At 41.7% G+C, this 25,792-nt stretch overlaps 2 protein-coding genes across 8 annotated transcripts in view; one reads left to right on the forward strand and one right to left on the reverse strand.

The window, feature by feature from the left end:
• Positions 1–11,293, forward strand: part of TBP (TATA-box binding protein) — a 30,048-nt gene extending 18,755 nt beyond the window's left edge. For 4 of the 5 annotated variants that reach the window (XM_073338005.2, XM_073338003.2, XM_073338006.2 and 1 more), the window contains exons 5-8: positions 1,781–1,872; positions 4,225–4,392; positions 4,740–4,834; positions 5,408–11,292. In XM_073338005.2, coding sequence (XP_073194106.1) covers positions 1,781–1,872; positions 4,225–4,392; positions 4,740–4,834; positions 5,408–5,487 — 435 coding nt within the window. In that variant the 3' untranslated portion in view covers positions 5,488–11,292. Of the gene's footprint in view, positions 1–1,780; positions 1,873–4,224; positions 4,393–4,739; positions 4,835–5,407 lie in introns of all 5 variants that reach the window. The other variant, XM_073338007.2, reaches the window with a different exon arrangement.
• On the reverse strand, positions 9,009–25,104 carry PDCD2 (programmed cell death 2). Of its 3 annotated transcripts, none has more exons than XM_073337999.2 (6): positions 24,675–25,104; positions 24,084–24,319; positions 20,917–21,078; positions 14,117–14,232; positions 12,030–12,146; positions 9,009–9,357 (listed from the first exon to the last, which is right to left on the reverse strand). In XM_073337999.2, the coding sequence occupies exons 1-6, from the start codon at positions 25,067–25,069 to the stop codon at positions 9,196–9,198; spliced, it is 1,188 nt and encodes a 395-aa protein (XP_073194100.1). In that variant the 5' UTR covers positions 25,070–25,104; the 3' UTR covers positions 9,009–9,195. The 3 variants fall into 3 exon arrangements, with proteins under 3 accessions (XP_073194100.1, XP_073194101.1, XP_073194102.1); XM_073338000.2 differs by having other exon boundaries at positions 24,084–24,326; positions 24,675–25,012; XM_073338001.2 differs by lacking the exon at positions 20,917–21,078.
• Positions 25,105–25,792: the final 688 nt, after the last annotated feature.

Raw genomic sequence — 25,792 nt, forward strand, 5'->3', positions numbered from 1 at the left:
TACTCCTTTTCTTTTTGCGAATACAGACTAACATGGCTGCTACTCTGAAACCGGTAATAGAAATAAAACATGGTTAATTGGGTGCCAGGTGCAGTAAATTAACTATATAAGAAACTGCTTCATTTTGCCTTAGCTAAGGTCTGATCATTGGCAGTGACATCACTTGTTTGTTAAAGGGTATAAAAAAGTAAACTCTTAAAGGGGTTCATATGTTAATACCTGCCTGATCAAGTTGGAGCTGACCAATATGGATCTAAGCACCCCTGGGTTTAGTCTGTTTGTAAGTATCTTGATCACATGTTTTGTTACTGCTTGGATGAAGTAAATTGCTTGGTATTTAAGCATGTTTAGAGCAATTTGTATAAATACCATTTGGCCTTTGGATTTAATAAAGGAATTTATGGTTAAATTAGTGTTGTGGTACCCTGCATAAATAAAAATTAAGCAGCAGTGTTGGAAATAATTTTCCTAATAATTTTATTAAGGTTTACCACAAGTCATTTTCCACACAAGCATTCCTTTATGAGTCAAAAGGCCACATGGTGCTAGTTACAAACAAAATACAAACATAAGCATATCTACACACCTATATTCTATACCCTACCACGATACAGTTATAAGTATTGTCTAAATATACTCTCAATCGGATCACGCCTGGAAGACCCCTTCCCTTCATGGCATGGTTCCAGAGGGCTAGGGAAAAGCTCTGACAAAACACCTAGGAAGCCTTGCTTTTTTTAATACATTATAACTAACAAGTGACATCATTGTTAGTTATTGGGCCTTAGCTGAAGTTAGCTGAAGCAGTTGAGGGCTGCACTTTACTTTATTCAGGGATATTTCCCTTATCTCACTCACTCCCCATATTTTTTCCAACTACTGGACTAAGCATTTCTAACCAATTATTTACTGCACCTGGTGCCCAGTTAACCATGTTTTCTTTATTTCCCCTCTGGTAATTTGCAAAGGGTCAATACAAGTTTAACATACACAATCCTTCTCATGAGTTCATTCTTTTTGGTCACATGCTTTGGGCTTATTACTCATGCCGATATCCAAACACAATTTAAAACCGTAGTTCACTCAAATGTGGGCTTAAATTTCTACACATAGAGATTACAGCCCGGAACTATGAGTAATGATGCTACTGGTGTGTGTTTGAAGTAATTCAGCTGACTTCCATTGACAAGAATTTGGCTTCTGGTTTCTACCCATAACATAACCAACATTCTGAGGTTGGACAATCCTTCAATTTCCCTGTTTTAGTTTCTCATCAGTAAAATGAAGATCTAAGAGTTTTGTACCTTGCAAGGGTGTTGAGGCTTAAAGGGACAAAATCAAACTTCTGTCTGGAAATTGATTGTCACAAGCAATGTTAATATAACTGAAAGATTGCAGAGTCTGTTCCTTTTTCCAAATAATTTGGTGCATTTAACAACACATGATACAGAATAATTTGTTCCCTTTTTATAGTAAGATTTCTTCTGGTCTATATCGGTCTTTCACACAGTAAAAAAAACATTTTAATAAAAAGGAAAATGTGATTGTAAAAGCACATTTTTGCAAGGGGAGTCAGGCATAGTATTTAAAGCTACTTTTCATTCATTTTTTAAAATGGTTTAGATCTCAAGTTGACAGCGCTTTCAGAATTAAGAAGGCTGCGTAAGTGGAAAGTATAGTACTAAGTTGGTTAATACTGTTTAAAATTTAGTAATGCATTTATTTGTATAGAATTCTTCTAGCAATAATATCACTAACAGCTTCAAGTTATGCATTTCAGCGTTTTGCTGCTGTCATCATGAGAATAAGAGAACCACGAACTACTGCACTTATATTCAGCTCCGGAAAAATGGTGTGCACAGGGGCAAAAAGGTTTGTGTAACTAACTTGTAACTGCTCATTAATCAGCTTGTAATTCAGGATCAATTGACCATTCCAGTCTACAGTGTTTACTGGCATTGGCTATATCTTGACCTACAAGCAAGCTTGGCAGCCCAGACACTTCTTTCCAAATAACTGATTAAGTTAGAACAGCATTTTTGGTGTATGTGCCATTGTCTAAATGGGGTGCAGGCTTTAGAAACTTCTATGGTTTCACCTATTCTCATTAAAACAAAGCCCTCATTTTAAAAATGGAATGTTACAGGCACAGAATTGTAGGTGTGCACTAATGCCTCTGAGAAACGTCTGAGCGGGTGGAGGAGAGTGATCTGACTTCTCAGTAATTTCCCTCATCCATCCCAAATAATCATGATGACCCCCACAGGTTCCCATGTTCAGAGGCCCCTCCTCCTGGAGCTTGTCAGTGCTTCTGCACTGGCCAAAGGGGATCCTGTAGAATGAAGCAAGATATACTCACTTCATATGCAATCTGGGCAGAGCATGATACCTGAACAGTGTTCCCAGTGCTACCCTCTGATTTTCCATTAGTATGAATGCATGGCTTAACAAAACACATGATACATTAAATCCAAGCAGTGAAGTTATTACATTTTTCCACCAGCCAATAACTACAACACACAGTGTAATACTGATAGCTATGTGATTTCCTAGAGAGAGTATTGGGGTTCTTCATAGAATAAGAAAGCATTGAAAGTATTTTTATAACTTTCAAATGCCAATGCACATATTGTTGAATATTAAAAATCCATTAAAAGGAAAAGCCTAGTTTAAAGAAAAAGCTGAAGAAAATCCCTAAACTCCTTGACTTTAATGTTTAGCTTTAACAATATGGTTTACCTATGTTGTGTTTTGATGAATGTCTAGCTAGAGATGTGCAGTGTTGTGATAGCTGTGTCAGTACCAGAATATTAGAGAAACAAGGTGGGTGAGGTAATATCTGTTGTTGGACCAACTTCTGTTTGTGAGGGAGACAAGCTTTCGAGCTTATACAGAGCTCTTCTTATTGGACAAAAGTCCAATTAAAAGATATTAACCTCACCCACCTGGTTTCTCTAGTTACAAACATAACATTTCCCCCTTTTTACTGTAAAAATTAAAGACTGAAGGAATTTAATTGACTAAGCCCAGTCACCATTTGAATAAGGCATATATGTGTTGTCCAACTTTTGTGACAGGCTACCTTTCATTTGAAGAGATCAAGGGGATTACCAAAATGTTTGGGCTTTACTACTAATGACCGAGTGCATCTTTTTAGTTTTAATTTTTTACACAAATTTAGTTTAATTCTAATGAAGCATTTTTTACTATTGACTTTAAATCATGTTTGAAGTCATTTAAATCTTGAATGAAAACAATCCATCCTGTCTGGTTTCTACACTGACTGGTCACTGATTTATGTGATCTTAGGTACTTAACCAGTATGCCTCAGATTCCCCATTTGTAAAATTATATTTGCCTTACAGAGGTGCGAGGAGTTGATGTACTGTGCACTTGATGGTGAAGAGTTATACTAGGGTTTGTATTTGCTTGTATCAGAGATACTCAGACTGAGGCTTGTGAGCTGCAAGAGGCTCTTTGCAGCACATGATATTAAAACAGGGTGTGATTTAATTAACAACCAATCAGGATGCTTTTACTATGTTGTTAACCAATTGTAGTTGATAAAATAAGTCATTTTGCTGTGAGTATATATGTATATAAAAACTAAATATTTCCCTTCATATTGTTTAAATATGACTATATAGTAGTATAGTAAATGAATTCACCCTACTGTGGCTCTTTTGGGTAATGCTGAGGTCTGAGTATCACTGGCTTATATAATGCTCCTCACTGCAGCTGGATGCTTTACAGAGATTTAAAAATAATTAAAATAGACCTAGACCCAGTGGCCAAGAAAGAAGCTTTACTCTGTGAAAAGAAGAGCAGAGAGCAACCATCCAAAAAGGAAGGACAAAATAATCAGACTAACGAATTCAGTTACAACGTTTTACTAGGCCTTGTAGACTAAGGGTGGATAGGGGAGAATAGGACTCTGGTAGCATATTGAGAGGGGGATTTGTAGAGAATGAATACTTCTATTTTTAATTTCATAAACTGTAAGGGCCAAAATGTGAAATAATTATTTTGAGGCTGCTGAAAGGATATTAACAGGATAGAAAGCACTGTTAGTAGTTGCTAACAATGTATACAAGTATTTTGGCATACAGCTTTACACTCCTCATTCCCTTCAGTTTTTCCACATATATATATTTGCTTTTTAAAGTTGGTCACTTCAGTGATACTTACATGAGGGAATACAATGAATGTCTTTTCTCCCTTCAGCGAGGAGCAGTCCAGATTGGCAGCAAGGAAATATGCCAGAGTTGTTCAAAAATTGGGCTTTCCAGCAAAATTCTTGGATTTTAAGATTCAGAATATGGTGGGAAGCTGTGATGTGAAATTTCCTATCAGATTAGAGGGATTGGTACTTACACATCAACAGTTTAGCAGGTAAATAAAAAAGCTTAGTATGATTCATTATTGCTGAACACTTGATCTAGTGATCTCAAAGGGTGTACTGTACTGGTTAGATTGTTCCGTTGCAGATTGGGAGTATCCTACACCTTGATTCCTCTTGTTCCTTTGCCTCTGGTTTTGTCAGCCAGATGCTAATCCTTCCCCACTAAACCTTTGTGGAGCCTTCTCTTCCCCCCCCCCCCCCCCCCCAAAAAAAAAAAAAAAAGTGAAGGTGGGATAGCTGTTTTCTGTTGCTAAACATGGGGAGAGTGAATCTGATCAGCTAACATCACTTTCAGATTAGTTTGTGCATTTGCTTGACCTTCTCTCTTTCCTTTCAGTTATGAGCCAGAGTTGTTTCCTGGCTTAATCTACCGAATGATCAAGCCAAGAATTGTCCTGCTTATTTTTGTTTCTGGAAAGGTGGTTTTAACTGGTAAGTAACCAAGCCAACACTGATGCTTTTAACAGTCTAGGGTTAGGCTACAAAACCAGGAACATACATCTTTCTTACTCAGAGTGTCTTTAGAATGCTAAACTACACTTTTCAGAATTTAAAACCTTTCCAAATCAGAGGTTTCATTTGTGTATTATTTACTACTCAGTTTGTTGGTGTGGTGGACATGCTGAGAGCAAAAATGGGTTATAGGCTATAGTTATTTTTACACTATGTTCTAAAAGCCATTCTTCTGAATAAAATTATATGAAGTTATAACAAGGAAATGCCTACAGGAAATCTATACACTACAAGTATTCAACACTCAGGTATAAATACAATTATACTCTTAGACGTATGAAACTATTCAATCATGATAATAGAAAACAAGCCAACAAAAATTGCAAATCTAAAGCAATCCCAATAGTGTAGGGAAACAGGGCAAACAGGGAAGAGATAGTGTAAGTGTGATTGGAAGCTGCCTCATCTGTACAGTATCTGGATCATAACTAATTGTGAAATATAAGTATGTTATAACTGTCACAATGTACTTTCTAATTTTTTTGTTTCTAGGTGCTAAAGTCAGAGCAGAAATTTATGAAGCATTTGAAAATATATATCCAATTTTAAAGGGATTCAGAAAGACAACGTAACAGTTTTTACATACTTTCAAAGAAATTTTTGGGGTACATTTTAAAAGGTATGGAGTATGGCACAGTAGTAACAAGAGATGGACTTTCAGTTACAAACTGCAACACCAAGACTCAGTGTTTTCCAGTTAGTGCCTACTTCCCTGATACTCATGGGAAACTATTATTTTTATGGATTATGTCTACTGAGTTACGGTGAATTGCTTTACTGAGCTGTTCTTGGAGCACCTCTTCCAAGTTTTATTTATATTTTAGCTTTTGATTGATTTTAATGTCAATGGTTTTAGGCACCCACAAATATTGGTAAGTTGGTTTGAGACAAATGCAACCATGCCACCCCAAATGTGTAAACCACTTCAATTGCTGTAAGTTTTATCTTTTTCATAAATGTTTTTATAATCTTACTTCTAAAGTTACTTTTAAAAGTTTTTTGTTCTCCATTTGTAGATTTTTTTTTTTTGTGCCAGACATTCCCTCTTTCCAGGGTTCAGCAGGACAGAATAAATTTATTAATGAAAATGGCTAGCTGTATATATTTTTTGGGGGGGGAAGGGGGGAAACAAATGTCATGTTTTTTCAGCTCTATATGTACATTAATACTGTTTATAAAACTCTATGGGAAGACCCTTAATGATTTTTAAAAAGTAACCCTGCTTGATCTTTGCTGCTGTTAATGTGGTAAGTGCATGCTGTAGAAATATGTAATGTACTGAATACTTGAGTCTCTTTTATATGACTTTCTTAATAACATGCCAGTATTAAAGCAGTGCATTTGCCATGTGATTTTTGACCCTATTTTCTCAAAATAGTGATCCTCCCAATCTGGTTTGGTTATAAGCAGTTGGGTATTTTAGACATCAGTATTAACATTCTGATTTCACTGGGGTTCTTGAATATCTTTACTTTTACAGTATCTTCTCTTCTGCTTGGTGTTATTAAAGACTTCTAGTATGAAGTTCTGTTTCATCTGAATGACAAGTAGTGATTTGTGCAGATCAAATATATAGCTAATGTTTTGCTGAAAATGTGAATTGAAATCTTTAAGTGGTGGTGGTGGTAAAGATATTCTGCTATTTTGAGAATAGTGGACAACCAACCCTTAAGTGACATGCACTATTTTAAGATGAGTTTCAGTAGCGCGATGGACTTGTAATTCCTAACTGCTACATCTCCTTCAGTGGATGCTGAAGACAGAACTTGAGCTGCATCCTTTGGGAACTACAGGCCTGAGAATAGCAGACAAAGCCACAGTAAGTAAACCTGAATGGATTTACATTCAAAGGGAATGTCAGAACATTTGGTTAAAGTGACAAATGTTTTGACCTGACTAAAGCAAGGGCTAGAGACTTCAGGGATGCTACAGCTTCTTTAGCAGTAGCAGCATTCCTGAATCCTCTGTGTGGCTAATCGTTTACTTCTGCAGAGCTTTTAAAGAACTGTTGGGCCATACTTGCAGGATGGCAGACTATCTTTTTCAGCCACTGCTTCCAGGACTCCTGAGTAAGAATAGAGAGGTTATTTTACCTTTGTATTTGGCACTGATGTGACTGCTGCTGGAATACAGTGTCTAATTCTGGTGCAATTCAAGAAGGATGTTGACAAATTAGAGAGGGTTCAGAAGGGAGCCCTGAGAATTATTAGAGGATTAGAAAACATGCCTTAGTGATAGACCCAAGGAGCTCAATCTGTTTAACTTAAGGTTAAGGGGTGATTTGATTACAGGTTGTAAGTACCTACCTGGGCAACAAATATTTAATAACTTCAATCTAGCTAAGAAAGGTATAACATTGTCCAATGGTTGCAATTTGAAGCTAGCCAACTTCAGCCTGGAAATAAGGTGTAAAGTTTTAATGATGAGTAATTTATCATTGTGGTGGATTCTTCACTGACCATTTTGAAAATCAACACTGGATAGGAAAGATCTGACATGTTCTCCAGGAAGTCAGACTCCCTACATGATCACAGTGGTCCCATCTGGCCTTGGAATCTGTTTGTGAAACTAGGTCAGGAAGATTTCTTTTATGAAAATTGCCTAATGGATGTCAAACATTTAAGCCAGGGAGCTTTGGTAGGATGGCAAGGTTGCTGGTGAAATTGTACCAGAACTTGAAGTTTCTAAACACCAGTATGTTGTAAAGTAACTGACCAAATATCTTACCCTGTTCAAACACTTTTTCTGGACACCAGAACTGGACTCTAGTTGTACTTCACTGGGAACACTCTGAATGATTCAGCTCTAGTCATTGATTTGTGGGTGGGCTGGTTATCAAGTAGTAAGTGTTGATGTGGTAGCAATATCCACCTCTTCAAGAGTAGGATTAGGTAGCCATTTGTTTAGTTTTAAGCCCCACGGGTGTGTACTATGCTATCATGAAATTAGTCTCAATAACTTAGACATAAAAGTATAATTCCATACGATACAGATCAATTTTTAAATAAAGCTGGGGGTAGGACAGGATTGTACACAAGACAGAAGTAAAGATGAAACTGAAAATAGCACCCATATACACAAGAGGTATCAAGGGGACACCTCTTTCTATGAGCCAAGGTACTGTAGAGGGGAATTTGTTCTGAGATATTAATATACCAAGACAACCTGACAGTTAATTACTTCCAGCAGAGAACTAACATGTGTGGTGGGATTCAGTTTCTTTTAAATAACCACCTGAATTGGGGGAAACTACATTTGCATAGCACCATTAAGCACTCACAAAAAAAAAATCTCAGATAATCTTTTTAAAGCTACTGTAACATGTAGAATAATGTGTCAATTTACTTTGACAGCAAATTCAATAATTAAGCTACCCACTGCTCTGGAGTGTCTTCACAGCAATGGAATATTTCTGGATTTGGTGTAAAAATAGGCAAAGAGGAATCTAACTGCCAGAGCTAAAACACTGACTTAGTGATACCACTTCATATAGCTGGAAGCCCCATTAACTTATTTAATATTTTTGAAAAACTGTACAAACCAACATGTGCCATGCAATTTGCAAGAGGTTCACTTCCACAATGCTATGCACAGATTGTAACCGTTGGGCAGGGACTAAGTTTCCCACACCCCTGTTCAACCAACTGGACTATATCCCCTGCAGCAATAACTGCAAAACATTGAGAGGTCAAGAAGCACCAGTAATTAAAGTAAATGCACAGTGAGTGATCAAGTACATTAACTCAACTGGCAGGTCACAAAGTAAATCATGCAGTAGGTGATCAGGTTTCAGATCAACCAGTCAGCATTTTCTTAACAATGGAGATAAGCAGACACATCACTGACTTAAAGGAAACAATGTCTGAACGAGCCTGAAATCGAGTATAACAGACAAGTTACTGAATCTAGGCACACTAGAAGTGTTTGAGTGAAACTAAAGATTACTTTTTAAAAAAATGTTGAGAAACAATTGCATGGGAAAGTGAAACTTTCAACCATGTAGTTTCACTGTCCAAGCTAAAAACAATGAGCAGAAAAACTTAAATGCTCAAGCTCATGTACTGGCACACAAAAAAAATTTCAACCGAGTCTGTTTTAATGACTTACCTTTAATGTGTATATTGTAATTAAATGATAACCAATACAACTCTGGGCTAGTTCCTCAGTATGAAATATTAGTTCATTTACCTTTTTTTCCTTCTTGCAATGTGTAACACTTCAGTACATGTGTATAAACTCAATTCATTTCTTTACAGAAACTAACAATAGATTTATAGTAGTTAAGTCGAGTTTGCGGAAATGTCCTGCTTCCAGATGAACTCCTCCATATATCCATTTGCTTGGTTACAGTTTTCAGCACATGTGTAGACTACCAGTGTTCCCCAGTCAATACTTTCTCCTAGGCTATCAGCCTTCAGGTGGTTCAGGAGCTGAGGCATAACCTTAGGAACACAAGACATGATTTGTCATTAGAATGCATAATGTAGAATATGGCTATCTATTCCACTCAATGTTTTAATCAAAGGATGTTATCCCACCCAGAAAAGGTAATAGCTGCAATAAATAGAATCAAATTATTTCAGTAACTGAAAAGAAAAACCGCTGACAAACAAAAATAAATTCATTAAGACAGGTCAAGAACATGGCTCTGGCTATTTTGTTTTGGAGTGGGAGAAGAGATATGGTGAGTGATGCACTGTTTGAAATGCTACCTCCAGTAGAAGTATAAATCAATTTTAAATAAAAATGTCTTTGTTTGCTAACCTGGGTGGTTCTCTTGCATTATTTGTTATCTTTCTTTTGTTTCACAAGGCCTCCACTACTACATGTCAACACACACCTCTCAGGGATGGTCTAGATATACCTAATCCTTTAATTCTGACGGAGCAGGAGGGGTGAGGGATGCACTAAATTACCTCTTAAAGTCCCTTCCAGCCCTACATTTCTGTGATTAATAGATTTCCCATCTTTGAGTGGTTTCTGGTGCAAGAGTGCCACCTTTTAGTCTGAGGATGGAAAAACCATGATCAAGCTATTACAGATGCATAAGGAGACATTATTAACTAGAACATCCATTGATATTTTATAATTAGAGCAGGTCAGATTTTCAAAAGGAATTATTTTGTTGGGAAATGTTGATTCAATAATCAAAACATTCATAGATATTTAGGTCAGAAGGGACCATTATGATCATCTAGTCTGACCTGCACAAGGTAGGCCACAGAATTTCACCCACCACTCCTGCAAAAAACCTCACACCTATGTCTGTGCTATTGAAGTCCTCAAATCATAGTTGAAAGACTTCAAGGAGCATTCCACTGCAATGTTCTGATTTGGTCAAAAATTTTGATGGAAGTCAGGCAGGGTACTCTGCCTGCTTTGTGAGAAACTCAGACTCCTAAGCACCTCACCAGGCAGGCTGCAGCAGAGCTGAGACTGGAAATGTTCAACAACAAAAACAACCAATTTTGGTTCTTCCAAAAAAGTGTTGCCTTTTTTCAGTTTAAATCCCTTCCAAACTAAACCAAATAAAGCCACTCTTATACCAAAATAAGCATGTCCACACAGGGAGTTATACATGTACAGTAGTTTCTGCTTATGAGCAACCCCTTTATTGCCAGCAAAAAGTTGCTGTTATCCAACAGTTGCTGAGAAGCAGAAAGAAGGTTTGGGAGGCAGGAGTCAGAGAAGGAAGTGCCAGGACATACCTTCCTCAGGGTAGGGCAGCAGCAGGGAGGGGAAGCTGCAGCACAAATGTCAGGGCCTTGAAGCTGAACAGTCGCTCTCCACAGGTCGCAGTTTGGCATTTCCTCGTGCACAGCCCGCTGCGGGCAGTGAGGTATCGTACAGCTCCAGAATGCAAGCTGCAACCTTTCTCCCAGCTACTGCTCTGCCCACCCCCCCGTGTCTGTGCAGGCAGGTATGCCAGGCTGCAGCCCCAGAAGGAAGCGCTGAGACAGACTAGCACCAGACACAGGCAGGCCTGTCCCAGCACTTATCTTCCCTGGCTACAGGCAGGGCCTTTCTTAAAAACAAACAAACAAACAAAAAGTTGCTACCAAGCAGCACACCATTGCTAATAACTGAATTTCATTAACAGTGATACGAATGGAAAGGGATTGATTCCCCGCAATATGTTGCCACTAACCGGAAGTTGCAGGATTGCTTTTAAGTGGAATCTACTATACAATTACACTAATCTAACTGGTAAAACTTTCCCCTGTAGAGAAGTCCTAAGGGACTGTAGCGAAATAAAGTATAATATAGACAGAATTAATGTAATGATGTGAGCTGGTGAAATGAAAGGACTTTCCACTTCCATCCTGCAGGCAACCTGTTCACTTATGATTTCTTCAGAATGTTTACCAAGTGACACTGTTTTAAATGGAATGTCAAGTTTCTTATCTTGTATATTAAAGATTTTGATAAAGAACAGTTGTACTCAGTGAACAACATTGTGTATTTCAGTCCCAGGAAAGACTGTTTTTCATTCCAGCATTCCCTCACATTTGGGTTCTACCACTGCTGACAGGAAGAGATTTTCCCAAACAGCTGACTGGGCACATCAGCTGCAATGAAACCTAACACCAGATTCCCCTTTCCCTCGGTTTGTCAGCAATGTGGCAGAACACTTCCTCACACAAACTCTCCCCTCTTCCACAAGGAAGGCTGGGGGAGGACAAGCTGTTTGAACTTCATGGTGAAGGCGGCCATAACTGAAGTCTAGTAGTCCACATTAGAACATTTTTCTCTTTAAACAATACAGTAGTGTCAGAAACAAATTCTGAAAGAGTCCCCCTTCACCCATTACTTTTTTCCATAGAATTCCACGTTTAGAAGACGTTCATCTGACCCTCAACTGGATAGAAAAAGTACTATTTTGTTGGCTGCAAACAGATCGGAAGGAAAAAAGGGCGATTTACTGCGTGATAAAATCTTGTAAGAAAGGACTGTTAAACTTGTAATTGAGGCTTCTACACTTTAGCACAGCTATCCTGTGAATTCAAATATAACTCCTTTCGTTCTAGCCATATGCAAATACTTCTATTTCAGACTTAAAATAGGTTTTTAATTATACACCAAAAATACCATATCTGTGGACCAATTCACATACTTGGAATTCAAACATCCTTTGGGCACCACATGAACAATTTGGGATATCTTTCATCTGAGGAATGTTTTCACCTGAGATCCATACGGGGCCTTCTCCTCCTCGACAGTATCTGAGAATCTGAAATTGAATAGAAGTATTAAGTAACTGACAGTCTTTTCAGTTATATAATTAATAATCAACCACAGATAGCTATGTTTAAATGGACATTGATCAAGGTTGTTTCTTCCCCACTAAAACTTCTTAGCAAAGTCCATTGTAATTGGGTATGGGTTTTCTTAAATAAAACAAACAAACAGAGTCTTTTATATAGTTTGACTACTTGAGGAAACAAAATGCCAGAATTTCCCCACGTCATCTAGCATCAGTCCAGCAATAACAGCAATATTTTGTATTCCATAACAGATCATCTCAGAAGTCCTATAACAATAATTTTAGACTCAAAACTTCTGTTTGGGAGCAGGGGAAGTAGACTAATTCATCCAAGGTAACATATGAAATCTGTATCAGGTACCAGAAAAGAACCCAGGTCTCCCAATTCACAGTTCTGTCTCTAACAACAAGACACACCCCCCGCCCCCGACTCTCATGCTTGAGTGATAGTGATCCAGTTTTACCTTGTAATTTCAAAACTGGTTAGAAGGAAAAAAGAGAAAACAGGAAGGGAACCTGCAGGGGAAGGGGAAAAAGTGATGACGCCACTCTGCTTGTGTCATAAATATAAAGGGAAGGGTAAACCCCTTTGAAATCCCTCCTGGCCAGGGGAAAGCTCCTCTCACCTGTAAAGGGTTAAGAAGCTAAAGGTAACCTCACTGGCACCTGACCAAAATGACCAATGAGGAGACAAGATACTTTCAAAAGCTGGGAGGAGGGAGAGAAACAAAGGGCCTGTGTGTCTGTCTATAGTCTGTCTTTGTCAGGGATAGACCAGGAATGGAGTCTTAGAACTTTTAGTAAGTAATCTAGCTAGGTACGTGTTAGATTATGATTTCTTTAAATGGCTGAGAAAAGAACTGTGCTGAATAGAATAACTATTTCTGTCTGTGTATCTTTTTTGTAACTTAAGGTTTTGCCTAAAGGGGTTCTCTATGTTTTGAATCTAATTACCCTGTAAGGTATTTACCATCCTGATTTTACAGGGGGGATTTCTTTATTTCTATTTACTTCTATTTTTATTAAAAGTCTTCTTGTAAGAAAACTGAATGCTTTTTCATTGTTCTCAGATCCAAGGGTTTGGGTCTGTGGTCACCTATGCAAATTGGTGAGGCTTTTTATCCAACATTTCCCAGGAAAGGGGGGGTGCAAGTGTTGGGAGGATTGTTCATTGTTCTTAAGATCCAAGGGTCTGGGTCTGTAGTCACCTAGGCAAATTGGTAAGGCTTTTTACCAAACTTTGTCCAGGAAGTGGGGTGCAAGGTTTTGGGAAGTATTTTGGGGGGAAAGACGCGTCCAAATAGTTCTTCCCCAGTAACCAGTAATAGTTTGGTGGTGGTAGCGGCCAATCCAAGGACAAAGGGTGGAATATTTTGTACCTTGGGGAAGTTTTGACCTAAGCTGGCAAAGATAAGCTTAGGAGGTTTTTCATGCAGGTCCTCACATCTGTACCCTAGAGTTCAGAGTGGGGGAGGAACCTTGACAGCTTGCTTTCTCCCTTTCCACAGAAGGGCAGCAGATCGCCCTCTCCCTGTGGCTCCCAGCTCCACTCAACCCTCCCACCTTAGCTAAATTTCTGCTTGCCTTGGTTAAGTAGATTTTTCCAAGCCCTAGATGAGTGTCTTAATTTGCCAAGCTTTAACAAAACTGGTCTAAGTACAACAAAGGCTGGCTCCTTGCGGTAATATCAGGCATCTTGTATCTGGGGACTTTTATTCTATATTGGTGGACGTGTGGACTGGATGATCTAGTGAAATTTCTCTCTCTCTTTGACCTCAATTATTTAAGATATTTGTGCTAAAGAAGCACAATTTATAGAAACACAATCAGGATGCTATGTAAGCATCAAGGCTGCAATATATGCTTTAAAAATAAAGCAGGCATCCATCTTTTGACCATTAGGTGATTAGTATTTTAAAAGATACTTTTCTTTTTACCTGTTCTGGCTCCGCAGCTATTCGATTTTTAAACTTTTGGAAAATCTTGTCTTCTCGAGTCTCATGTTTTGCCATTGCCTCCAATACCTCCTCATCTAGTGACTCAAAACCTTCACCTAAGGGAAAAAAGACAACACAGGTTAACACAATATGGCCAAAGTTAAAGCTTACAATATAATGTCTCTACCATCCTCTAAAATCAGTTCAAGCATCCAATGTTCAGGAAAGCAAACTACAACATCAGAGAGAAGCTTCAGCCTGTTTGGAGAGCCAACAGATTTAGCCAGTTGTGTGACCGATTAGTTCTGTACTATTTTAAGCATACATTTCAAGATTAGAGCATTAGAGAGAAGTATGCAAGGAAGACAGGCAGAATTCATCTAGGAAAGCGTGTCTGAAACATGGAGCACAAACCTGATGTACTTTCTGAATTTGACACTAAAAAAAGACCAATGAAGTATGCACATGTGGAAATCAGTAAATTCACAACTTTAAAAATTTAACAATGGAAAAGACCTATGTGTTCGCATCCCTTATACAATGCTCACCACCCATGCTCAGTGTGGTTGTATCATCCTGTATCTTTAATAAGCCCCAGCCACAAAGTTTTAGACAATGTTAAATCACAAATTTAAAAATGGGTAGCATTGTGTCTCATCACAAACTTCAAACCATGCTATATCTGAAGTCCAGTCCAGTCAAGTGGGTATAGTTTCACATGAATTCACTCACCCTTCATGGTAAGGATCTAGGGTTTCCTGTTTTTCATTCAGCGTTAAGGATACTCCTGGGGGAATTCTACACCAACAAATTAAAAATTCTACACGATGTTTTAAAATTCTGTAAAATGCTGCATATTCTATTTGCTAAAATAACACTATGTAATCATACCAGTTTCAATTATTTTAGTAATTTATTTCAAAATACTTGTCAGCCACTATGTCTGTAATAATATAGACAAAAATTCCCCCCCAGGAGTAGAGCGTTAAAGAAAGGCCTATGACTTGCGAACCAGCTGAGCAGCGAACAGCAGAGCAGCTAACAAAAAGGAGTTTGCCTGGGATCTGCCTGAGAGGAGGTACGCTAAGGGCTGCATTAAGGAGGCTGTGTTGGTGAGTATCTGAGTGTTTGTTGTGAGGACAGTGTGACTGTGTGCTGTGTGCCTGATTGGTTGTTTGAAAAGGGCGGGAACTGGGTGTGCTTTGTTCCAGATGAGCCTTAAGTGGGCCTACTGCATAAAAAGCCGGTCAGTTGCAAACCAGCTGAGCAGCGAACAGCAGAGCAGCTAACAAAAGGAGTTTGCCTGGGGAGAGCCCACTGAGGCTTACATCTTGCCGGATTCTCTGAGTAATTACAACAACTCCTGAGGAAGCTCATAGAAGGAAGGTAATATGGATGGGGGATGTTCAGCTGTTGTGACCTGCACTGGATGTGCTGTTTGTCTTTGTTCCACAGGACAGATGCAACTTTGTCCGTACAAAGTGCAAGCTGGTCTCCATACTGGAAGAGAAGGTTCAAGGTCTGGAGCAACAGGTATTGACCCTGCATTGCATAAGAGAAACTGAAGATTTCCTGGACAGATGTCAGGATAGGCTTCTACGGGCACAAGGTTCTGAAGATTCAGAGCAGGCTGCACATCGGGGACAGAAGGATGATGAAGAAATTTGGCATCATGTGACCTCCAGAAGAAAAAAGGGGAACGTCCATGTACCAGCAGGGCAGACAGGTAAGTAACCGTTTTCATGTTCTCTCCACAGGTTCTAATGCGGAGAGTGGACCAGATGATACGTCTCAGGGAAGGGAGCAGAAGGAGACTCCGCTGATTGGAAGGCATGGGATGCACCGTCCTAGGGTTGGGGGTTCCACGACCAACACTCCCAAGGGAAGGAGGCGGGTGGTGGTGGTGGTCGGGGACTCTCTCCTCAGGGGGACTGAGTCATCTATCTGCCGCCCCGACCGGGAAAACCGAGAAGTCTACTGCTTGCCAGGAGCTAAGATTCGCGATGTGACAGAGAGACTGCCGAGACTCATCAAGCCCTCAGATCGCTACCCCTTCCTGCTTCTTCACGTGGGAACCAATGATACTGCCAAGAATGACCTTGAGCGGATCACTGCGGACTACATGGCTCTGGGAAGAAGGATAAAGGAGTTTGAGGCGCAAGTGGTGTTCTCGTCCATCCTCCCCAAGGAAGGAAAAGGCCTGGATAGAGACCGTCGAATCGTGGAAGTCAACAAATGGCTACGCAGGTGGTGTCGGAGAGAAGGCTTTGGATTCTTTGACCATGGGATGGTGTTCCAAGAAGGAATGCTAGGCAGAGACGGGCTCCACCTAACGAAGAGAGGGAAGAGCATCTTCGCAAGCAGGCTGGCTAACCTAGTGAGGAGGGCTTTAAACTAGGTTCACCGGGGGAAGGAGACCAAAGCCCTGAGGTAAGTGGGAGACCGGGAGGAGGCACGAGCAGGAGCACGTGAGAAGGGAGGGCTCCTGCCTCATACTGAGAAAGAGGGGCGATCAGCAGGTTACCTCAAGTGCCTATATACAAATGCACGAAGCCTGGGAAACAAGCAGGGAGAACTGGAAGTCCTGGCACAGTCAAGGAATTATGATGTGATTGGAATAACAGAGACTTGGTGGGATAACTCACATGACTGGAGTACTGTCATGGATGGATATAAGCTGTTCAGGAAGGACAGGCAGGGCAGAAAAGGTGGGGAAGTTGCACTGTATGTAAGAGAGCAGTATGACTGCTCAGAGCTCAAGTATGAAACTGCAGAAAAACCTGAGTCTCTGGATTAAGTTTAGAAGTGTGAGCAACAAGGGTGATGTCGTGGTGGGAGTCTACTATAGACCACCAGACCAGGGGGATGAGGTGGACGAGGCTTTCTTCCAGCAACTCGCAGAAGTTACTAGATCGCACGCCCTGGTTCTCATGGGAGACTTCAATCACCCTGATATCTGCTGGGAGAGCAATACAGTGGTGCACAGGCAATCCAGGAAGTTTTTGGAAAATGTAGGGGACAATTTCCTGGTGCAAGTGCTGGAGGAACCAACTAGGGGCAGAGCTCTTCTTGACCTGCTGCTCACAAACCAGGAAGAATTAGTAGGGAAAGCAAAAGTGGATGGGAACCTGGGAGGCAGTGACCATGAAATGGTTGAGTTCAGGATCCTAACACAAGGAAGAAAGGAGAGCAGCAGAATACAGACCCTGGACTTCAGAAAAGCAGACTTTGACTCCCTCAGGGAACTGATGGGCAAGATCCCCTGGGAGAATAACATGAGGGAGGAGAAAGGAGTCCAGGAGAGCTGGCTGTATTTTCAAGAATCCTTATTGAGGTTACAGGGACAAACCATCCCGATGTGTAGAAAGAATAGTAAATATGGCAGGCAACCAGCTTGGCTTAACAGTGAAATCCTTGCTGCTCTTAAATGCAAAAAAGAAGCTTACAAGAAGTGGAAGATTGGACAAATGACCAGGGATGAGTATAAAGATATTGCTCGGGCTTGCAGGAGTGAAATCAGGAAGGCCAAATCACACCTGGAGTTGCAGCTAGCAAGAGATGTTAAGAGTAACAAGAAGGGTTTTTCAGGTATGTTAGCAACAAGAAGAAAGTCAAGGAAAGCGTGGGCCCCTTACTGAATGAGGGAGGCAACCTAGTGACAGAGGATGTGGAAAAAACTAATGTACTCAATGCTTTTTTTGCCTCTGTCTTCACGAACAAGGTCAGCTCCCAGACTATTGCACTGGGCAGCACAGTATGGGGAGAAGGTGACCAGCCCTCTGTGGAGAAAGAAGTGGTTCGGGACTATTAGAAAAGCTGGACAAGCACAAGTCCATGGGGCCGGATGCGCTGCATCCGAGAGTGCTAAAGGAGTTGGCGGATGTGACTGCAGAGCCATTGGCCATTATCTTTGAAAACTCATGGCAATCGGGGGAGGTCCCAGATGACTGGAAAAAGGCTAATGTAGTGCCCATCTTTAAAAAAGGGAAGGAGGAGGATCCTTGGAACTACAGGCCAGTCAGCCTCACCTCAGACCCTGGAAAAATCACGGAGCAGGTCCTCAAGGAATCAATTCTGAAGCACTTAGAGGAGAGGAAAGTGATCAGGAAAAGTCAGCATGGATTCACCAAGGGCAAGTCATGCCTGACTAATCTAATTGCCTTCTATGATGAGATAACTGGCTCTGTGGATGAAGGGAAAGCAGTGGATGTGTTGTTCCTTGACTTTAGCAAAGCTTTTGACACAGTTTCCCACAGTATTCTTGCCAGCAAGTTAAAGAAGTATGGGCTGGATGAATGGACTATAAAGTGGATAGAAAGCTGGCTAGATTGTCGGGCTCAACGGGTAGTGATCAATGGCTCCATGTCTAGTTGGCAGCCGCTATCAAGTGGCATGTCCCAGGGGTCGGTACTGGGGCCAGTTTTGTTCAATATCTTCATAAATGATCTGGAGGATGGTGTGGATTGCACCCTCAGCAAGTTTGCAGATGACACTAAACTGAGAGGAGTGGTAGATACGCTGGAGGGTAGGGATAGGATACAGAGGGACCTAGACAAATTGGAGGATTGGGCCAAAAGAAATCTGATGAGGTTCAACAAGGACAAGTGCAGAGTCCTGCACTTAGGACGGAAGAATCTAATGTACGGCTACAGACTAGGGACCGAATGGCTCGGCAGCAGTTCTGCAGAAAAGGACCTAGGGGTTACAGTGGACGAGAAGTTGGATATGAGTCAACAGTGTGCCCTTGTTGCCAAGAAGGCCAATGGCATTTTGGGATGTATAAGTAGGGGCACTGCCAGCAGATCGAGGGATGTGATCGTTCCCCTCTACTCCAGATGAGGCCTCACCAATGTCGAATACTGTGTCCACTTTTGGGCCCCACTCTACAAGAAGGACGTGGAAAAATTGGAAAGAGTCCAGGGGAGGGCAACAAAAATGATTAGGGGACTGGAACACATGACTTATGAGGAGAGGCTGAGGGAACTGGGATTGTTTAGTCTTCAGAAGAGAAGAATGAGGGGGGATTTGATAGCTGCTTTCAACTACCTGAAAGGGGGTTCCAAAGAGGATGGCTCTAGACTGTTCTCAGTGGTAGCAGATGACAGAACAAGGAGTAATGGTCTCAAGTTGCAATGGGGGAAATTTAGGTTGGATATTAGGAAAAACTTTTTCACTAGGAGGGTGGTGAAACACTGGAATGCATTACCTAGGGAGGTGGTAGAATCTCCTTCCTTAGATATTTTTAAGGTCAGGCTTGACAAAGCCCTGGCTGGGATGATTTAGTTGGGGATTGGTCCTGCTTGGAGCAGGGGGTTGGACTAGATGACCTCCTGAGGTCCCTTCCAACTCTGATAGTCTATGATTCTATGACAACACAGTTCCTGTTTCTCTGCTCCGTAGTCCCCTCAGCCCAGATACTTGCACTACCTCCTCCCCTAGAGCCCAGCCACAGCCTGCTCCCCTCTCCCGCAACAGCCCAGACACTCGCACCCCCTAAGCCCCAGAGCCTAGTTGCAGCGTGCCCCCCCAGGCCACACGCTCAGACGTACCCCCTACTCTCCCAGAGCCCAGGGACCTAGAGGGAGAAACAGCCTGATCCTGGGCTTGTCTGGAGTTTCCTGCATGCCGCCTCCTTCCTTTAGCGCATGCAGAAAACTGTAGCTGCCCAGACCCCTCCAGCTTGCTTCAGTATTGAGCAATAACCCTCCCCCGGCTCCCGGTTGTGGGGTTTTTAACTTATTTCACTGTTCATAAGCACACCGGGGGGAGGGGGGGGGCGTGGCGCTACCGCCAGCAGAGCTCCCCCCCATTCCTGCTAAAAGCCCAGGGGATGAGGAAGCACCAGCACTAGAGGGGTTAAGCCCCCCCCCGCAGTGCTTTCAGGGTTGTACATAGGTGCCCATGGGGCAGGGACACATGCCCACCTGGCACATAGGGTGTTTTCTTACCCAGAGACACTTGGGGGGGCAAAAAGTTGCTCCTCCTCCATGGTTTTGTGCAGATTATTTTTGTTTTCGGAGAAAGAAAAATATTTGTTGGGATGTGGCAAAACCTGTATATAAAAACTTCCTTTTCACAAAAAACCCCAAACAAACCAAAAACCCTTCCAGCTTTGTCCCCTTCTCCCCCCCACCGCAATCTTTTATTTGTGAGCTGGCCTCTGCTGGATCCAGCGACCCCTAGTGGTGGCCAGCAGCTCAGCAGCCCATTTCCATGCGGGACCAAAAAAAGGAAATTCTGCGCAGAACATTAATTTCTGCACATACGCTGCATTGTGCAGTGGTGCAGCATTCCCCCAGGAGCATATGGAGAGTTAGCAAACCCATTTTCAAAACAGGTTAAAGCTTTCTTTTAGCACAGGCCAGATTTTAGGTACAGCTGGGTAAGTATTTTAACAGCTACTAACTACAAGTTGTCTCCAAAAGTAAACCTAGAGACTAAGAAAAGTCTTCAAGAAATCCCCCTACCAAACCAGAACACTGGCACCCTGCTAAGAATCTAGTCACTAGTTACCCCATTAGCATGCTTTCAATAAAATTTAAAAATGGTAATTTAAATGAATCATATATACTTTTACATGCGTCATAAATGACATGCACATGGTGATGAACTGTAGTTAACAGAAGCAGTAGCTACAGTGGGTTTTTTCCATTTGCCTCAATGATGATTTGTAGACTAATCCTTTGTAATATGTAGTTTATGGTTAACACATGATTTAAAATCACTGAATATTTCAATTTGTGAAGCAACACACAATGCATATAGAAAACTCTCTCTTGGAAGCCCATTTTATTTCTTACTTGCACTGCCTGCAGCCTCCAATTCTTCATGTTTCTCTAAGTCCTTTTGTTTATCTGCATCTGTTTGACTGTCACCAGGAGTTTCCATTTCCTCAGATTCTATTACAATTTCATACTCTGGAAAAAGGAACTTATGATCTGGAATTGCAGTGTCCAATTGAGCTGCAACACACAAGAGAACTACTGTTTTTATCATTTCACTGCTTTATGCTATATTTCACGTTCTCTCCTGCTTAAAACTGCACAGTCAAGGTTGGCAAGGCAAATATGATTATTTATATAGTGTTAGTGCCTTGAGGCTCCAATCAGGATTGAGGCCCCACAGTGCTAAGCACTGCACAAATGAGTAAAACAAGAACAGTCCCCCCCAATAAAATAAATCACTGTTCAGGAGTAATGACAAGATGCAACAGGTAGATGAAGAGACAGACTGGGGGGTATGATGGACTGGAACACAAAATATAGAGTCAACACAGACATGTTTGCCTAAGTAAGTAGTCTTAGTGGTCAAAGTATGAAAACATTCTTTCACTTTACAGTGATTTGTTCTAGTAGTTTATTTTTTAAAATATCAGTTATCTGGGCTAAGAGAGCAGAAGTAGATTTATTAAAAAACAGATAGCACATTGCAGAGATCTGTAAAATTAAAAGTCTTCCTTCTGACTGGTGTACTCACATGATGCAAGCACACAACATCTAATACTTCTCCAATAAATGCTTATTTGTTGTGAGTAGGACACAGGAAAAAATGCAGGCATGCCACTGTGTGCACCAGAGCCCACATAACTAAGAGGACCACAGTAAATGATGAGAAGACGAAAGAACATATTCAATAAAAATGATATGAAATATATAAGAAATCTACTCTCTGCAGCATTCAGTTCTTGTGTCACTTTAACTACCCACAAACAAGAACTTACGAGAAAAGCATACAAGTAGGGGAAGAGTACAAAAGAAAATGTACCAAGTGCACCAATACCTGCTAGCACATTTTCTGTCTACTAACTTTGACTGTATCCCTTTAAGAATCAACTTTAGATGTTCCTTTACACTTTTTAATTAAAACACCTTAAAAATGAACTGCAAAGGGGAAAAAAAAGTTTTTGGCCATTTTGTTATTTATGACATGAAGGCTAGAAAGCTGTCATTGAGATTGGCGGTTTTTTACTTTAGGAATATAAAAAAAAAAAAAAAACTTATAATCCTTGTTTTCGCTAAAAAACTCTGGATATGGATTGGGACTTTGTAGCCCTTAGTTGAAAGATGATGGCGTTCAATCTTTAATTGAAAAAATCTTTTCTCCCAAGTGTCTGAGTTAGATAGGAGTTATATATATATTTCCTATGTATATATTTTTTTAAACTGTCAATAAAAGAAGCCAATCTTCCTCAGTTGCTTTTCTGGATTACATAAATTTACTAATTTTCAGGAGAGGCAAAGTAGACAAAATCTTAATTTCTGAAGTGTAAATCTAGCAATAGAAGAACTTCTGGAAAAAATCTGCAGCAAGGGAGATTTAGGTCAGATGTTAGGAAAAACTTTCTAACTATAAGGGTAGTTAAGGTCTGGAATAGGCTTCCAAAGGAGGCTGTGGAACCCCCTTCATTGGAGGTTTTTAAGAACATGTTGAACAAACGCGTATCAGAGATGGTCTAGGGTTACTTGGTCCTACCTCAGCTCAGGGGGCTGGACTTGACCTGTCGAGTTCCCTTCCAGCCCTACATTTCTAGGATTCTATTCATGCCTTCTTTATAAGTCATAAAGCAGCACTTATTTTCTTTCCTTTGCAAATCATTAAACCACCAACCAAGACATTTTGACGAGTTGAAAAAAGTTTAGTTTTTGTTTTTTCTGCAACAATAATACTGACTTCTTGAACAGTTCTATATTATTTTGGTTGCAGTACCCTATTTTGCATATTTTCTTTAACAAATGGTACAATTTATGCAAGGCCAAGCAAGTTAAAAATAAATCTTTAGCTGAATTTGTTAGTCTTTGTTTGCAGTATTGTTGTTTATCGTTTTGTCATACCCTATATCATTTATTACAATTAAAACGAACCAATTCAGATAAGCCATGCTCTATTGTTACACCCAGGTTTCACAAAGCTCCCTTTCCACATTACAAATTACCTGCTTATAACTGCAAGGATTATTCTGGACCACCAACCATGCCCAGAGGTCACCTTGCAAAGCAAATATAACAATATCTATAGCCAAATATAAGATTCCTCACTACATACTAGGTTATATAATGTGTTTATTTATTAGCAACAAAACAATCTTAATATTTAACAGGGACTTTGGGGACTTCCTTGTTTATCTTGATTATATTTGGTTGGGGAAATTGTGACACTTCATCCTTGTTCTGTACCCAAATACCAGGAACATTTCAAGAAGTGAAATAACAGGATATTTAGTAAGCCAAAAATATTGTTCTGCATTCCTTTCCCCAAAAAGGGTTATTCAACGGTCTAATGAACCAAACTAAACTAGGCCTATATCCAAACTGATTATGCACTTGCTTATATAGATTACTAACTACTGTTATATATATATTATATAGACCTGATTCATGAAATACACTTAGGCCCTTTCCATTTTATAAGAGGTAAGTTCATTTGACTCTCTCATCTCCTTACATTAACAATCACTTCCCAACATGGTTAATGCAGTTCTATTTTGGACCACAGAAGGAACTTAACCCTTGGGTTTTAACCATGAATCAATCATGTTGAAGCCACAGACACCCCATCTGTGGGGTGGTTGAAGTTGTCCTACAAATAGAATCAAAACTTAGTATTCTCTTTAAAACAATACAGCCTTTGATTTTCCTAACTGTTTGCAGAGATTTATGGCATAATAAAGATGTGGACATGATCTTCTAGTCAATTTAGAAGGAAATACAGATTAGTGTTATTTCTCCCGGGCAATGTACTGTGTCTAGCAAAAAGAACAAGAACAATGGTCGACCCTTCCCCCGCTAGATTATTAAGATTGTAAGTAACTCTTGTTGGACTTGCATCATACTTTTGTTCTATACTGCACTACATCTTGAGAAGTTCTCTTCAAAATATAAACGGCAAAGAAGAAAACAAGCAGCAGCAGCATTGCATTATCTTCCAGACAGAATCTTCCCAGGTTTATTTTAAATTCCACTTAACTCACCTGACTGCACACAAGATAGTTTGTGTCCCAATTTCCAATCGACAGTCTGATGATCTTTACTACAGTAATGGGCCCTGTGACATTTGGAACATGTCTTTGGCCCTAAACAGCCACAGACTCTGCATAGATGAGCTCCACATTGAAGCTGCAGGCTCACAGGGGGATGCCCTTCCGGAGGGGGCGTTTCAGGTGGCGGATCATAGGAATAGGTGTCATTCTTCCTAGGAAGCTGGTTCCTAAAAACTTAAAAGAAACACAGGAGTGAAGGGACCAAATGCCATTTGTCCAAAGAGCAGCAGCATGGGGCACTTCCAAAAACCTGCCAGTGATGGTTTGGGTTTTTATTTTTTGCACCTAGGAAACCCATCCACGGGCCAGGCCCACCCCCACCGGTGTTAGGCGCTGTACAAAGGCAGCACAGACGTTGCCCCGGAGAGTTTACACATCACTGGGGGGCGACTCCACCTGTGGAGGGAGAGGTAGGGCGGGAAGGAGGCGCCCCGCGTGGAGGGAAGGTGGGTGCCGCGCGGAGCGGGAGGGGTAGGGCCCCCCTGACAGGTCTCAGCCCGGGGAGGGGGGCGGGTCTCTCACCTCGCAGCGGGCCCTGGGCCCCGGGCCGGTAGCAGGCGGGCCCGCGGCAGCAGAACACGAAGAGGCCGCGGTGGAAGGCGTCGGGGCGGCCGGGGAGCGGCGCGTAGAGCTGCAGCAGGAAGGCGCAGGGCCGCCCGCACCGCCCGCAGCGCAGCTCGGCGGGGCCCGGCAGCCCGGACTCGCCCAGCCACGCCGGCCGCCCCCCCACCTTGCTGGGGAACTGGGCGCTGCGCAGGCGCCACGGGGCCGCCTCCTCCGCGAACCCCAGCTCCACGCGCGCGCCCATCCCCGCGGCACAACACGCGTGCACCGGAAGTGGACAGTGCCACAAGTCGTCCGACCGGCTCCCGTACCGGAAGTGCGCGCTGCCGAAACGCGTCCCCCCGGGCTCCCATACCGGAAGTGCGAGCTGTTGCAATGAGCCCGGACCCCTGTCAAGCTCCGGAAGCGCGGGCCGCGGCGAACTTGCTCCCTCGTGTCCAGCTGGCCGAGGGAGGCTCGAGGGGAAGCTCGTGTTGTTTCTTTGCTCCCCTGTCAGACCCGGTCGGGGAGCCGCCTCTGCTCCCTCTAGGGCCGGGGCCGGGGCCCTGCCCATATTCCAGCCCATGGAAACCATCATCAAACCAAGCCGTGCCCCAGGAAGGATGGGGGAGGGGTGGTGGTTGTTGCCACCAGGCCCAGAGCCTGGCAGGGGAGGGCGGATTTGAGGGAGAGTTGAAGAAAAAGGTTTAGAACCCCTGTTCCTGTAGTTTTCAGAGTAGCAACCGTGTTAGGCTGTTTTCGCAAAAAGAAAAGGAGGACTGGAGACACCTTAGAGCCTAACCAATTTATTGGAGCATAAGCTTAGTGAGCTGCAGGTCACGAAAGCTCATGCTCAAATAAACTGGTTAGTCTCTAAGGTGCCACAAGTCCTCCTTTTCTTGTTCCTATAGTAACTTCCATGTACACATCCTACCCCTTTTACACATTAGTTACCGGCTACATACGTGGGTGGTTTATGCGGTTAGTTTTACATTTACCGTGTTCTTCATTTAAAAACCCACCTCTTAAACTACAGGCTCAACTCCCCCCAGTGACATGCAGTTAACTCAAGGCTAACAGTCAGCTGATGATGCATA

Source organism: Lepidochelys kempii, chromosome 3 (genome assembly GCF_965140285.1).
Source record: "Lepidochelys kempii isolate rLepKem1 chromosome 3, rLepKem1.hap1, whole genome shotgun sequence".
NCBI classification, from domain to species: Eukaryota; Metazoa; Chordata; order Testudines; family Cheloniidae; genus Lepidochelys; species Lepidochelys kempii.